Source organism: Antrostomus carolinensis, unplaced genomic scaffold (assembly GCF_000700745.2).
Source record: "Antrostomus carolinensis isolate BGI_N321 unplaced genomic scaffold, ASM70074v2 scaffold27491, whole genome shotgun sequence".
NCBI classification, from domain to species: domain Eukaryota; kingdom Metazoa; phylum Chordata; class Aves; order Caprimulgiformes; family Caprimulgidae; genus Antrostomus; species Antrostomus carolinensis.
Genome location: NW_010296644.1, coordinates 4,805 through 18,448, shown reverse-complemented (window position 1 = coordinate 18,448; position 13,644 = coordinate 4,805). Strand labels below are relative to the sequence as shown.

Sequence of the window (13,644 nt, the reverse complement as noted above, 5' to 3'; positions counted from 1 at the left end):
GCGAATAAGGGTTTGGGTGCCCCTGTGGAGTGATAAATACAGGTGGGCTTGTGCCTGGGGCTGGACAGGTGAAAACCAAAGCAAAGGGAGCAGGGTGACGGCTCACGCCTGCTCTCCCCTCTCCCGCACTCAGTACCTTCCAGCGAAGATGTCGGAGTATATCCGGGTGACGGAGGACGAGAACGATGAGCCCATCGAGATCCCCTCGGAGGACGACGGCACCGTGCTGCTCTCCACAGTCACCGCCCAGTTCCCCGGGGCCTGCGGGCTGCGCTACAGGAACCCGGTGTCGCAGTGCATGAGGGGGGTCCGGCTGGTGGAAGGCATTCTGCACGCCCCGGAAGCCGGATGGGGGAACCTGGTCTATGTTGTTAATTATCCCAAAGGTTTGTCTTTGTTCCTTCGGCTTTTTTGTACAGGCTTGCTTTTTTCAGTCAAGAGGTCCGTGTGAGTCATTGCTGATTTAACACAGCTGCAATATTAGTGTTGAGCCTTCTGGTTTATAGAAATTCACCAATTTTATTGATTTGTCTCTCCTGCAGGGTAGGTTTGATCCCACTGAGTTTTCAGATGTGCAGTAAGATACTTAACTCTCAACCTGTACAAGCACTTTAATGACAAAGTTTTGTGTTATCCTTGGAGAGCTCACAGCCTCATACAGACCTTGAGAGACTGGTGTAATGGGATCTCTGTGTGCTCAGAGATGCTTCTCCTCAAGCCATGGTTTGGTCAGAGGTACCATTTAAAACAAATGACTAGGAAAAGAGGAGCCTGACCACTCTGTCCCACCCAGCCCTCCAAAAAAGGGAAGGAAGTAAATTGCTAATGAAGTGTTCTTGTTCAAAATTCATGTCTACTCCACATTCTTGTAGGACCAGAATGTTACTGGATGGTACTGTAGTAAACGTAATGCAGAACTAACTCAGATTGCATTTTGGAGGGGGACTTAAGAGTAGATTGTTCTTTCTTCTCTCCTTATACTTGCAGGCAGTTGGGTCTGTGTTGTAATAATAAGCTCCCAGCAGCTGGCTTGTGTCTTTTGTAGTCTGTACTTTTTCTCATCGTACTGTATGATTTTATACCGTGTGGTTTATAATCAGAGGAAGCAGTTTCCAGAGTTGATGATGTCTAATGTACTTCTTTATATTCAGATAATAAGAGAAAAATGGATGAAACAGATGCATCATCAGCTGTGAAAGTGAAACGAGCAGTACAGAAAACTTCGGATTTAATAGTCTTGGGTCTCCCCTGGAAAACCACTGAACAAGACTTAAAGGAATATTTCAGTACATTTGGAGAAGTTCTGATGGTGCAGGTAAAGTCCTTTTGCAGCTCAAGTGAGGAGGGGCATCGGGTAGAAATCAGTCTTCAGACAGAGTCAGTGGAAACAAGAGAGCCTTGTCAACTCAGAGAAGATCTGAAGCGGCGTGTCTCTTCCGAGGTTGTACTTTGTTCCACGAGCTTTGTAGCTGCAGGCTTGTGTGGGTGCAGATGGGCAGGAATACCTGGGAGTGGGAATTCGTGCCGATCAGCTTTATGGGTACAGTGTTTTAACTGAAGAGTCTTTAAATTTGTATTACTGTTATTAATTGGTGTAGCTGAACATTTGTGTTTATATATATAAATGTGTGTGCGTGTTAAGGAACTGGGAGTATTTACCAGCCTGATAAACTGTCAAACAGAACTTTACAGCATTCACTCAGGAACAGCACGCTTCCTGCTGGTGATTACCTCTGTGTGGTCACTGCCTCCCCCAGACCCACCGTCCGTAACGTGCGTGTCCCGCACCAGCTGCGTGCACGTGGTACTGCGGACGCCTGCGACCTCGGTGGCCTTGGCCGCTGAGCGGGCCTGGCTGTGTGTGAGGGCTCTTTGAAGACAAACCTGCTTCAGCTTCCTTCTGTCCTCTGATGTTTTTATCCTCCCAGAATGGGGATCTCGCCTCATCCTGATGCACTCGGCTTGTTCTTTATCTTTTGTTACTGGCACGCTTCCTGTGTGCAGCTCCACGTCTGCCCCTTTGGTGGTCACATTGCTTACACAGCTGCTCTGGCTGTGCCATCACCATACTGCAAAACATTTATAGCCCATTTTTGGTTCTGCCTGGGCTCAAGGCAAGCTAATCACGTTAATCTGTAGGTGTCACAGGCCTGTGCTTTGATATTACACTAATTTTTGTAAGGAAAAATAGGCGCATACTGTCAGATAATAAAGGCTCTTTTAAAGCCCGCTTTTTTTTGTCTTAGGTTAAGAAGGATATCAAAACTGGCCACTCCAAAGGCTTTGGTTTTGTTCGGTTTACGGATTATGAAACCCAGGTGAAAGTAATGTCTCAGCGGCACATGATAGATGGGAGATGGTGTGACTGTAAACTTCCCAATTCTAAGGTACTTCTGTATTTATTGCTAGCTTTATTTTTACCAAGCCCTCAAAGTGCACTTTTTTTACCAACCTGTTGGGTGGGCAGATGAAGAGATTAATAATCCACTCCTGGATCTGGTTTTTCAATCTGTGAACAAATTGAAAAGATTTTCAATCCGATCAAGTGAGAGCAAGGAAGGAAAACAGGGAGGAGGTGGGTGAGCAGGAAGTGTTGGGAAAACAGCTGGTTATGTGGGGGAACCAAGTACAGATGGAAATCTGAAAGTAATGGGGTTTAATGTCCAACAGTACCTGCTTAACTTGTCTGCTGCATGAATAAATGGAGAGGAGAGCAGAGGGAGTAACTCAGATCAGAATGAGTCTCTGAATTCAGATCTGCACCTGAAGCTTCTGTCTGTTCCTGTGTATAAATGCAGCTATTACAAAAGACCCCGCGTCCTTCTGCAGCGGCCTTGTCACTGTTCTCGTGTGTTCCTCACGTCTTCATTTTTTGGTGACTTTTCTCCATCTGTTCTCTGAACAGAACGTTTTCTTTTTTTAAAACTTACAATCTCAAACTTTCTCAGTCTTCAGTCCTGGGAGCAGGCTAGGCTAAAAGGGGCCTTATCATAGTGGAACTTGGTTCTCAACAGTAGTTGTGATTTGTTTTTTTTTCCTTTCCATTCTCTCCAGCAAAGTCCCGACGAACCTTTGCGCAGCAGGAAAGTGTTTGTTGGGCGCTGCACTGAGGACATGACGGCAGATGAACTCCGACAGTTCTTTGCCCAGTACGGAGAAGTGGTAGATGTCTTCATCCCTACACCCTTCCGAGCTTTTGCTTTTGTTACGTTTGCAGATGATCAGGTACATCTTAAAATATTTTAAATTCATATTTAGACAGCTCACGTTTCAGTAGCTCGATAAAGCATTATTTCTGGAATTAGACACAGAACACGTAACGTGTGCTCTGTACTGAGAATTCCAGTGGCATTAGCTTGGTTTGATTTACTGAGCTAGGTCTAAGGTGACACTTTTCAGATGCTGTGGTACAGCTGGCTTTTCAGATTGCAGTTAGTGTGGCAGTGAATGTGACAATAAAACAAAGTCTCTGCCCGTGCTTCCTCTGCAGGTTAAATACCTGCTCAGAATCATGTGGGGTTTTTGTCTTGTACTAACATGTTAAGAAGTCCAACATACATTTAATCAATCCCTTATTTCTTATAGGTTGCCCAGTCTCTTTGTGGAGAGGACTTGATCATTAAAGGAATCAGCGTACATATATCCAATGCTGAACCTAAGCACAATAGCAATAGACAGTTAGAGAGAGGTGGAAGATTTGGTGGTAATCCGGGAGGTTTTGGGAATCAGGGAGGGTTTGGCAACAGCAGAGGAGGTGGGGGAGGACTGGGTAACAACCAGGGCAGTAACATGGGCGGAGGGATGAACTTTGGAGCCTTTAGCATCAACCCTGCCATGATGGCAGCAGCGCAGGCAGCCCTGCAGAGCAGCTGGGGAATGATGGGCATGCTGGCTAGTCAGCAGAACCAGTCGGGGCCGTCGGGAAACAACCAGCCCCAAGGAAACATGCAGCGGGAGCAGAACCAGGGCTTTAGTTCAGGAAATAATTCTTACGGCGGTTCCAACTCGGGGGCAGCGATAGGCTGGGGTTCAGCCTCCAACGCGGGCTCCAGCAGTGGGTTTAACGGAGGCTTTGGTTCAAGCATGGATTCCAAATCGTCAGGCTGGGGAATGTAGACGCAGTGGGCTCTGATACTGACTCTATGGTGGGAAATCAAATTTTTCTAACTCCTGGTAAGTATACTGTAAATTACATATATACTAAAGTTTTCCAAATCAGTTTGTTCAGTGTGCAGTATATTCAGCAGTATTTTTGACATTTTTCTTTTATATAAAAAAAAAAAAAAAAAGAAAAAGAAAAAGAAAGGTAAAAGGAATTTTATAAGTTTTGTTACATATCTTGTTGGAGTACTGAATGTTTGGAAGCGGACTGCTGTTTGCCCCATAGGTAAACTAACACTACAGGCGATAGGAAAGGTCTCTCCTGTAATACTTTATCCCTTGTTTCCTGGCTACCTGAATTCTTTGCATGTTCAAAATGGAAACCATTGGTCAGAAACAGCATTCTCTCCCTCTTGTTTTTAATTTGATCCCACCATAAGACTCTCCAAGTGCCCCGGTTTGGAGAACACAGTGTCGCTTTTGTTTTGTTTGTGTTTGTTTTTTTTTAACACTGTCTCCCCTCCATACTAAAGTACGATATGAAGGCTTCATTTAATCTCCGCAGTTCATCTCATTTCAAATGTGTATGGAAGAAGCACTTCATTGAAAGCAGTGCTGTAAATATTCTGCCTTAGGAATACTTCTGTCTACATGCTTTCTCATCCAAGAATACTTCATCACACTGCACATGCTGCGTCTTAGACGGTGGGTGTTCCATTTTTATCCGCTACTCTTTATTTCATGGAGTCGTATCAACGCTGTGAACGCAAGGCTGTGAGATGGAACCAGAAGGCTGTTTGAACTTTTGAAACCTTGTGTGGGATTGATGGTGGTGCCGAGGCATGAGAGGGCTGGTATGTGCGAGATAAAGGAGAGAGCGCATGCAGAGACCTGGTGGTGCATTCTGGGATTTTATTTTACTTGGCGAGATGTCTCTCAATCCTGTGGCTTTGGTGAGAGAGTGTGCGGAGAGCAATGATGGCAAATAAAGTACGAGTGTTTATTGCATTCAAAGGACATCCATATGTGGAAGACTTTAAGTGGGTTTTATACCTAGTTAATCAATTAGTTGAATGTGTTATGTGAAATGAATATTTGTATTTTTTTTTCCCTTATGTCAACTGCTGTGAATGCTGTATGGTGTGTGGTGTTTTTTTTTCTGTTAATGATCTGTAAGTGTGGTAATGTGAATTGAAGATGATGGGGTTTGCGAGGAGAACATTGAGCTTGTGGCGTGCTTTGCAGCAGCACTGGGAGCAGAGATCACTAGCGAGCTCAGTGTGCCTCTTCAGGGTGGAAGTTCCACTGTCTGTAAGATATCCATACGAATGCTGTTTGCTGCAGTTTTGTGTTTGGATGCTTTTTATAAGATTTGTCACTGTAGGAAATTCTTAAATAAAACTGATTTAAATAATATGTGTCTTTGTTTTGCAGCCCTGAATGCAAAGAATTCATAGCAGTTAATTAATTTTACCCTTTTGAGATGAAACTCTGTAAAGCTTTTTTTCAGTAAGTCGGTTTGTTTCAGATAAGCGTTGCTCTAAAAGTTGACAAGTCAAACGGAGCCACTGCTCATCCTGTATCGATACCTGACACCCAGCTGTAATCCACTCTATTTTTGCACTGTTCAGTGATATGTATATACCCCAAATCCAGTCCCCACACGTTTGGGTGCCCGCACCTAGAATGGTAAGCAGTTCCCTCCAGCTTGCATTGGTACCGAGGAACATTACTTCTAGGAGCTCATCAGAAGGGGGTTGGGGGAGACAAACACTTGCTGTCGAGATGCATTTCTGGCCACAGCATCTCCTCAGGGGATTTGTGTTTTTAACCTGTTTTTAGAACAGTCCACTCAGGGGAAGTGGGGCTCTGCAACACGTGCAGCCCAGAAGAAAGCTATGAACTCATGTTTAAAACTAGTCACAGGAAAGACTTTGCAGCTGAATAAAGCTTTAGTAAATGTACATAGACTCAGGGAGAATTCTTAATCTGAAAAACTAAGTTTATTACAGTGCAGAAGTGTCAGCTAAGGCAGCTTCTTACCACAGAGCAGGATGTTTCAGCAGAAACTGCTGGAAGATTGTTTCCACTGGCAGTAGGAGTTGAGGAGTTGTTACATCTACTTATCCTTGAAACCCACTGAAGCTTGATCCATATTTTTCTACACCGTACTACTGGGCTGTAGCTATCACTGGTCTGAGCAGGGATATTGACAGTTTTTAACCTATTTTAACTTTTCAAATTACATCTTCATTACTGCGTATTGAGGCCTGTGAATAGAAATCTACAAACTGCACTGCTGTTAAGTTTTCCACTTGCACTATTAAAAAAATCAGCTGGGTCTCACTGTGCATCTTAGAGGGATTAAAAAGGGGTTTAAAACACTCAGGCTGAGGAGTAATCTCAACTTTGGTTGTTCATATCCCACTGCAAAAAGTTGCTTAGATTTTTTTTTTCTGCACCTACATCAGAATAATCTCCAAACTCTGTACATCTGAATTTTGCATTTTAGCACTTGCACTATTACCAGCTACTTCTGCTGAGTAACACTTAAAAATGGTATTCTTGGACCTCCAAAGACTAACTGTGACCCCCTGCAAGGAACTTCATGGTAAGTTTTTGTAATTAGCATGGCTTTAATTTTGTTTAGGTTTAAACAGGCTGGGTGGCAGCATGGAGTAGTCTTTGCTAATAACTTCAGCCTTCTTTCACCCTCAAACAAAATCCCAGAAAATTTCAGAATAAGTTTCAAGTTTCAGTAATATTTTCTAACTGCTTTGCATACTCTAGTGTTTATAAGTGAGAAAATAAACTATTACTGAAAATATGCTGAAGTGTTTGGAGTCTTTTTTTTTCTTTTTAAAAGAGATGTAATTTTCAGTTCTATGACTCTAGAAAGGGAAACACTGATGATAGAATGTGAGGTGCAAGAAAGAGGAAGCTGATGGAATTGTAACGGGGTACTTAGTGCAGTCTGTTTTTTATAATGTTGCTTCCAGTTAGTTCTGAGAATCTTGTCAGCTGAAAATGTACTGAAATTATAAATCTGAATGGGAAAGTTTATTCTTTATAGAACTATGTTCAGAAAAAACTTAAAGCTTTAAGTTCAGAACTTCTTTAAGGTAAGGTACCTGTAGCTGTACTAGTGAGTGTAGAGCACGGTAATCCTCCCAAAGTACAGGGTGGGGCTGGTGCTGTGGGGCTGCTTCAGCTACCAAATACACTGAGGAGGAGGGTCGGGTACCCTGACGCTCCGCGTGCCTTCACTGGACGCGTGTTCATTCAAAAGCTGCAGTCTTACAAGAATCCACCACGCTATCTGAAAGAAAACAAAATCTGCTTTATTTAAAGTCAAGAGTAATGCTGCCTCTAGGCAGATGGCAACTGTGTAAATCTGAAGGGGTTTTTTAACAGCTGCTGGGACAGAAAACAAAAATACATACTGTGGGTACTCAAGTTTTGGGGGGATTGTTGTTTTTTTAACAGAACAGTGCAGCCTAACAGACAATCAGGATTTACTATGGGTTTCTGTTGTTTCTAAATACTCTTGCTATTAATGTCAATAAGTAATGGCCAGTAGGAATTAAAAAAGAAAGTCTTTTAAGAATTATTTAAAATAACACTGTCACTCCAAGGGCTGTAATTGGCGCCACCTCTGTAGACCCCAGAAGTGCACACCCCAAACCCCAGGACTCGGCTCCTCCCCGCAGCTCCATCCCACAGCAGCTGTCCTGTTCCCAGCAGGGCTCTTCCATGACGCGGTGTCTCTGCCTGCACATCCCCACGTTCTCTGAGGCTGGTAACTACTGACTGGGTGTGCAGCAGCAGAACACAAGAGCTGCTGCTCTCAGTTCTTCCCCCCCCCCCACCACAGCTGCCCTACCACTCACTTCCCTTTGAAATCTCTCTTCCTTTCCTGGTAAGAAATTGGTACTCATTGAGACTTTATGCTCCAGTCTAACCCATGCAATATCACTGTTCAAAACTGACAAGATCATTTTTATAACCTTCATGAATAAAAATTTTTTCTGCCCGGGCTTATTCACAGCAATTTGTTCAAAATCCCCAATTTAATCCTCAAAGCTGAGGGGTTTCTTTGATCAACTCCACTGTCAGCAGCTGTTAGAACCCAAGTTGTCACACAAAAATGAAGCACCTCCTAATCCTTGCTCTGTCATTAACATCACTCGCCAGGGAAATCCCCCAGGCTTGGCTCCCCTTCCTCCGAACACTCCACAGTTCCACTTCTCCACGTTCCACAAACTGCAAAACAATGCAGAGAGCAATAACTGTTAAACATTTTCAGATTTGGACACTGAATTATTATGCTTGTATGGATTAAATTAACTTAATGATTCTAAATGTAATTCCTAGATTGTTTTGGAATGGTAAAATTGCTTGCAAATGAATATTTGATTTAGAGTACAATTTTCATTAGTCACTATTACATACATCCTCTGGAAAAGTTCTGTAATCAAGAGAGACATTTTGCTTCGGAATTTGAGCAGAGAGAAGTAAGTGTATTTGTTCTGAATGTAAATTAAGGTAATTGGAATATATGGATACTCTAATCTAAAAGATAAGAGGAACAATTACGCCTTTACATTGCAAAATGTTTCTCCCAAAATTCAGTCTTGCATCTTGAGTAATTTTACAGAGTAATTCAGCAGTTCAAGCATTTAAAAAAAAATTTAAATACATTTAAATCCCCAGCCCCATACTCTGCACAAAGGCTATTCCATGGCTTTTTCCCCTCATCAACACTTCTGGAGTGTTGTTCAATTCTCCTGTCAGGAACAATGCAAACTATCTACAAGCAACAACAATTTAGTTATTTATGCAAAGGCATTCTCCAAGAGAGAGCTGGAATAAACTGAAGGTTCAGCTTTCTACTCTCTTCAAGGGGAACTCACCAGTTTCTGGCATTAATCTGCAAAGCCAGCAGCCATAGGGAGCCTCAGGCAAGACCAAGACATGTTAAAATAGGGAACAATTTAGCAGATAAATGTAAGGTCAGGAATGACAAGGAGTGCCAGTCACACTCTGGTTATCAGAACATTTTTCATTCTGTTATTGTTCCTCCCTGTTAAACAGCAGTTGTAGCACTTGCTGTTTTGAAAACCAGGGTAACAAAGGTGATAATTTGATTTTTTAAATGAACATTCTACAATGAAGTGGTTCTGCCTCAGCACCTTAAAGGTACTAAAAGAAAATCAGAGTAAGCCAATGCTCTTATACCTGCTACTCAACATCAGCAATGGGACAGCCTGGAAACCTGCTCAAGTGCCACCTCAGGTGTACAGAACTGCGTTACCCGGAAGCAAGCTGTGTCCTTCACACAGGAAACCAACACACACATTAATGAATACAGACTAATTGGAGATAAATTATACCAGTACTCTAAGAGTACAGGTACCATCTTTTTCTCCTGTGATGCTGCTGCTTTGCTCGTTACATAAAACTGTTGGGAGATTGTTCACCACTTCAAAGGACATTACCACACTTTTTTTTTTTTTTTTTTTAATAACCATCAGTGCTTTCTAGAGATTTTAAAGAACAGCAGAAATGGAAACATCTTCCAAGTTACAAATACAAAATGCGCTTTGACAAGCAATGGAACAGTTAGCAAGCTGAAGAAAATGTTTCTCATATTGCAACTTCGATCATTGTCTTTACAAAACCAATGTTTTGAATACAAATATTGTCACATTTGCAAGTATTAGCACTGACTTACTGATGCACTCTGCCGTGGGTTTGTTCCAAGAAGCATCCTTTTGACATCCCACTACAAAAGACTTCATGGCATTTTAATTCTCCAAGAGGCACAAACAGAAATAAAAGGTCAAGTTAATTCCACATCAGAGTTAATTACAGAAAAACAACATCAACTAAACATTTATTTGCTCATTCATAAGGGAAAAACAATAACTAGACTTTTATTTGCTTAAAATGCCTTTACTGCTTTGCTGCAGCACTTTCAGAGTGGGAAAAAGTAAATAGTTCTTATACCACCATCACACATATATAATGTGGGTGCTCATAACGGCCACAGGGGATGGCTGGGAGCCTGAGGGGGAACCTGGAGACTGACCTGCATTTGCTGTGTAGCAGCTCCACCACTTCCACCTGCCTCGTCACCAGCACTGATGGCTCACAGCGCTGGTCGCTGCGTTTCCAGGACCAGAGGGAATTCAGCCTTCACTGACCTGTTTCCACACACCCCCTGCTTTCCTGCTGTCAGCACTGATCCCCTCACAGCAGCGCAGCTATTCTGGGTTTCTACACAGACAGTAAATGTGTGTGACTCTCCAGTCAGACTGTAAAGCAGCTGCTGAGGTAACCCTGTGCCTTCCTAAAACACAATCACCTCACTGGGATTTCTCCATTTTGCTGTAAGCACACACGGACTAGAGCACCATCCAAAACTGCCCGCTGGGAAGCAGGATGTTGTTACTAAGAAATAAGTCTGAAATGCAGCATTCAGCAGGTATGACCAAGTATTCCAGTTTTAACTTCCCTGGAGAGATGCAGTAACAAATGAAAGAACATTAAAAACTCTCGCTACACTGAGCTTGCAAAATCTTTTGGAAAATCATTCTTTTTTTCCAACATAATTACAAGGAAATCTCTAAGCAGCAGTGTTCCGAGAGCATCAGCATGGGCGTACGAACACAGAAACACAATTCTTTGGGGAGGATACCAAAGAAAGGACAATTGCTAACAAATTCAGTGGACTGAGTGCACCTCGTAACTAAAGTATGTGAGCAACAGAGACTGTTAATGAGAAAAGGCACCTACATGTTTAATCCCTGAGCAATTAGGTCCAATAGGGCTGACAGTGCCAGGGTTCACTTACCTCAGGTAGCACATCTCTGATGTCACACGAGAGCACAGTGGTCACCCAGAACACACCCCACTTGCACTGCTGCGATGTGACCATGGTGTGGTGCTCCAGGACTGGGACATGGCACACAATACTCCCCTGAAGAGTGAAATCATTACTTACTGCTAAAGGCTCTTAGGGGAAAAAAACCCACCTTTCTCTGCCCTTTCTCTACACTGTTTCACTCACATGGACACAGATCTACAAATACTGAGAGGAAAAAGAAAAACTGTGACTGACTTACCATGATGCTCCCACATCAAAGGTGTGCAGCGACCTGCACGGAGCCAGGCTGCACTGACAGGACGAGCCCAGTACGTCTGTTGCCTAAACACGCACCTCATAACTCTTGCCAAGTTGGGAAAATTATTCCCTAAAATAAAATCATATGCCTGGACCTGAGTTGGACTGTAAGATCGGCTGGAATTCTGGAGCTCTCTTAAAACTTTGTTTCAGAAGTAAATTACCCCACAGCTACACTGTTTAATAGGTACACAACTGAAAATGAAGTATGAATCAATGGTTTCAAAGCACCACAATTTGGTCACTATTCAGGCCTTTCCAAAATGAAGTTCTGGGAACAGTCTGCACTTGAGAACTGAAGAGGGGTCTCCTACACACCTGTATTGCCGTGTATTTCATCCCCCACCCAGTGCATGTTCCTGAGATATCAGTTATGAAAGTAAAATTCACACCACTAGCCTGTGTCTCAATTTTTGCAGGCAAAGTCTTTCCACAGAATGGGCCAGATTGCTTTTTGGGTGTTTTAACCTGAGAAGAATGAGAGAAGACAAACAAACTTCCTTACTCCTTCTGCCATGAGGCTTATGGAAGAACAAACTGATTTTAATACAACGACTCCCTGAATTTGGATGGCCCTTTCTTACAAAGTTTAAAAAACCAGGCAGGTGGTTAGATGTCTGGTCACTCTGGTGACTCCCAGCATGCTTTTCTCCAAGCATCCCAAGTGCCATGGAATTCCTGGGAAGTGATCATTGGGTCCATTTTATAGATAAGCAAACTGAACGCAAAAGATTTAACTGACTCCCCTGGCATCACCGATCCGTGGTAAGGGCAGAGGTTGTGATGAAATCCATCAAATCACCACATGTATGTCTGCTTGGTTTTGGTTTTGGTGGATTTCCCGAAGTGGAAGGTGTTGAAAGAAAAAACAAAAAACAAAAAACCAAACAACAAAACTGAAAGGAAGAGAAGAAGAAATGAAGGAGGAGAGATACAGGGAGACAAGACTGTAAATCACCATGGTGAAACACAGGCTGAAGAAGATGCAGTGAAAGAACTGAGCCTGTCTCACAAAAGCTGTGATGAAATGCAATGAACCTCACCTTACCTTAAGGACATCACAGGGGCATAACACCCCTGGGTGTGTCTCCACATCAAAGGTCTCCATGAATTCCAGCGTCATCAGGAAGCCATCTTCTACCTCAACACTGGAGCTGCAGGAGCTGAACCAGGGATAAGGTGCTGGATAGTCAGGGCTGGTGATTTCTCCACAATTCTTCCAGTAAAAACCTGACTCCAACAGTGGGCTACGAAAAAAAAAACCAAACCACAGAACCAGCAAATTATGATCACAGTTGTATTAACTCAGTTCATTCGTACTGGCGAAAGGCAGGGGATCTTTTCCTACCCCAGTCTGTCCCTTTGAGAAAGCTTCTGAGCCACATATCTACCTACCTATGAAATGAAGTTAGTCTCACACATTTCACCAGGGGGCATCTGTCACTCTCCAGAAAATTCTCTCTCTGCTGTGGTAGGACCAGGGCAGGAGCATTCTCCAGCACTCCCACCTCAGAAGTGGTGCAGGGAAGGACATCGGGAAAGCACCACTTAAGACAGTCACAGGCTTGAGGTCAGAAATAAATGTGAGAGCTGGAAGCTCCTCAGAAACATTCCGAGGTGTTAAATTTGCAGCTTGTCTGCTGCACCAGAGTGTGTAAAGTGGTAGGACAGCTATCAGCTCCTCAATTCCAGAAGCCTCTGAATACAGCTCTTTCTTTTTAATGCCTTTGTTGCCAGACATTTAGAATATAATTGTATTTTCTGAGCAAAACCAGCTGTGCCTCTTGCCGACACAACTGGAGCCACAAATGCTCCCTGCTGAAGAGAAGCAAGAAGGAACAGCCACAAGTGCCCCGAGGATCTCTGCTTGTTGACAGCATCTGATGGCTGTGAAGTGGTGCTTTGATCAGCTGGGAACAAAGGCTTTATGATGTGCTGCAGAGGGGTATGAGCGATCCTTTAACTGATGAGGAACGCTGGACTGCCTGATAACACTGGCATATTTTTGCACCACTGTGACACTGAATTAATTGTAAGAGGGAAATTGTTTGACTTTGAATTGTATCCTCAAATGCACCATGCTAACCTCCACCAACAAAAACACCATTATCCAGTCATTAATTACACATTATCACCTAAAATAGACCATACACTTTAAGGCTGCCATTTCAATGGAAGGGGACCACGTTGTGCATGAGAAAATGAACATTACAGTCCCTTAACTAACCCTGGATTTCGTTAGCCAAGATTCTAAGCTCCTTTTACTTCAAAGCATGAAACTTGCTTCAACCCTTTACCTACATAAAAGCTCTTCCTGCGACAGGACGCACTCAGATACAAGCGATGACTTGGAAAGG

General features: G+C 43.1%; 1 protein-coding gene and 1 pseudogene across 1 annotated transcript; one reads left to right on the top strand and one right to left on the bottom strand.

Moving 5' to 3' along the window:
- Nucleotides 1-101: 101 nt before the first annotated feature.
- On the top strand, nucleotides 102-5,511 carry TARDBP (TAR DNA binding protein). Its single transcript, XM_010178362.1, has 5 exons — nucleotides 102-386; nucleotides 1,152-1,315; nucleotides 2,247-2,387; nucleotides 3,055-3,225; nucleotides 3,586-5,511. Exons 1-5 carry the CDS (start codon nucleotides 149-151, stop codon nucleotides 4,114-4,116), a joined length of 1,245 nt encoding a protein of 414 aa, XP_010176664.1. The 5' UTR covers nucleotides 102-148; the 3' UTR covers nucleotides 4,117-5,511.
- Nucleotides 5,512-7,701: 2,190 nt separating this feature from the next.
- Nucleotides 7,702-12,534, bottom strand: LOC104533007 (mannan-binding lectin serine protease 2-like; annotated as a pseudogene).
- Nucleotides 12,535-13,644: the final 1,110 nt, after the last annotated feature.

Coding starts and splice junctions, on each gene's coding strand:
- TARDBP (XM_010178362.1), top strand. CDS start 149: ATGTCGGAGTATATCCGGGTGACGGAGGACGAGAACGATGAGCCCATC. Junction 387..1,151: donor TGTTGTTAATTATCCCAAAG/GTTTGTCTTTGT, acceptor CTTTATATTCAG/ATAATAAGAGAAAAATGGAT. Junction 2,388..3,054: donor GTAAACTTCCCAATTCTAAG/GTACTTCTGTAT, acceptor CATTCTCTCCAG/CAAAGTCCCGACGAACCTTT.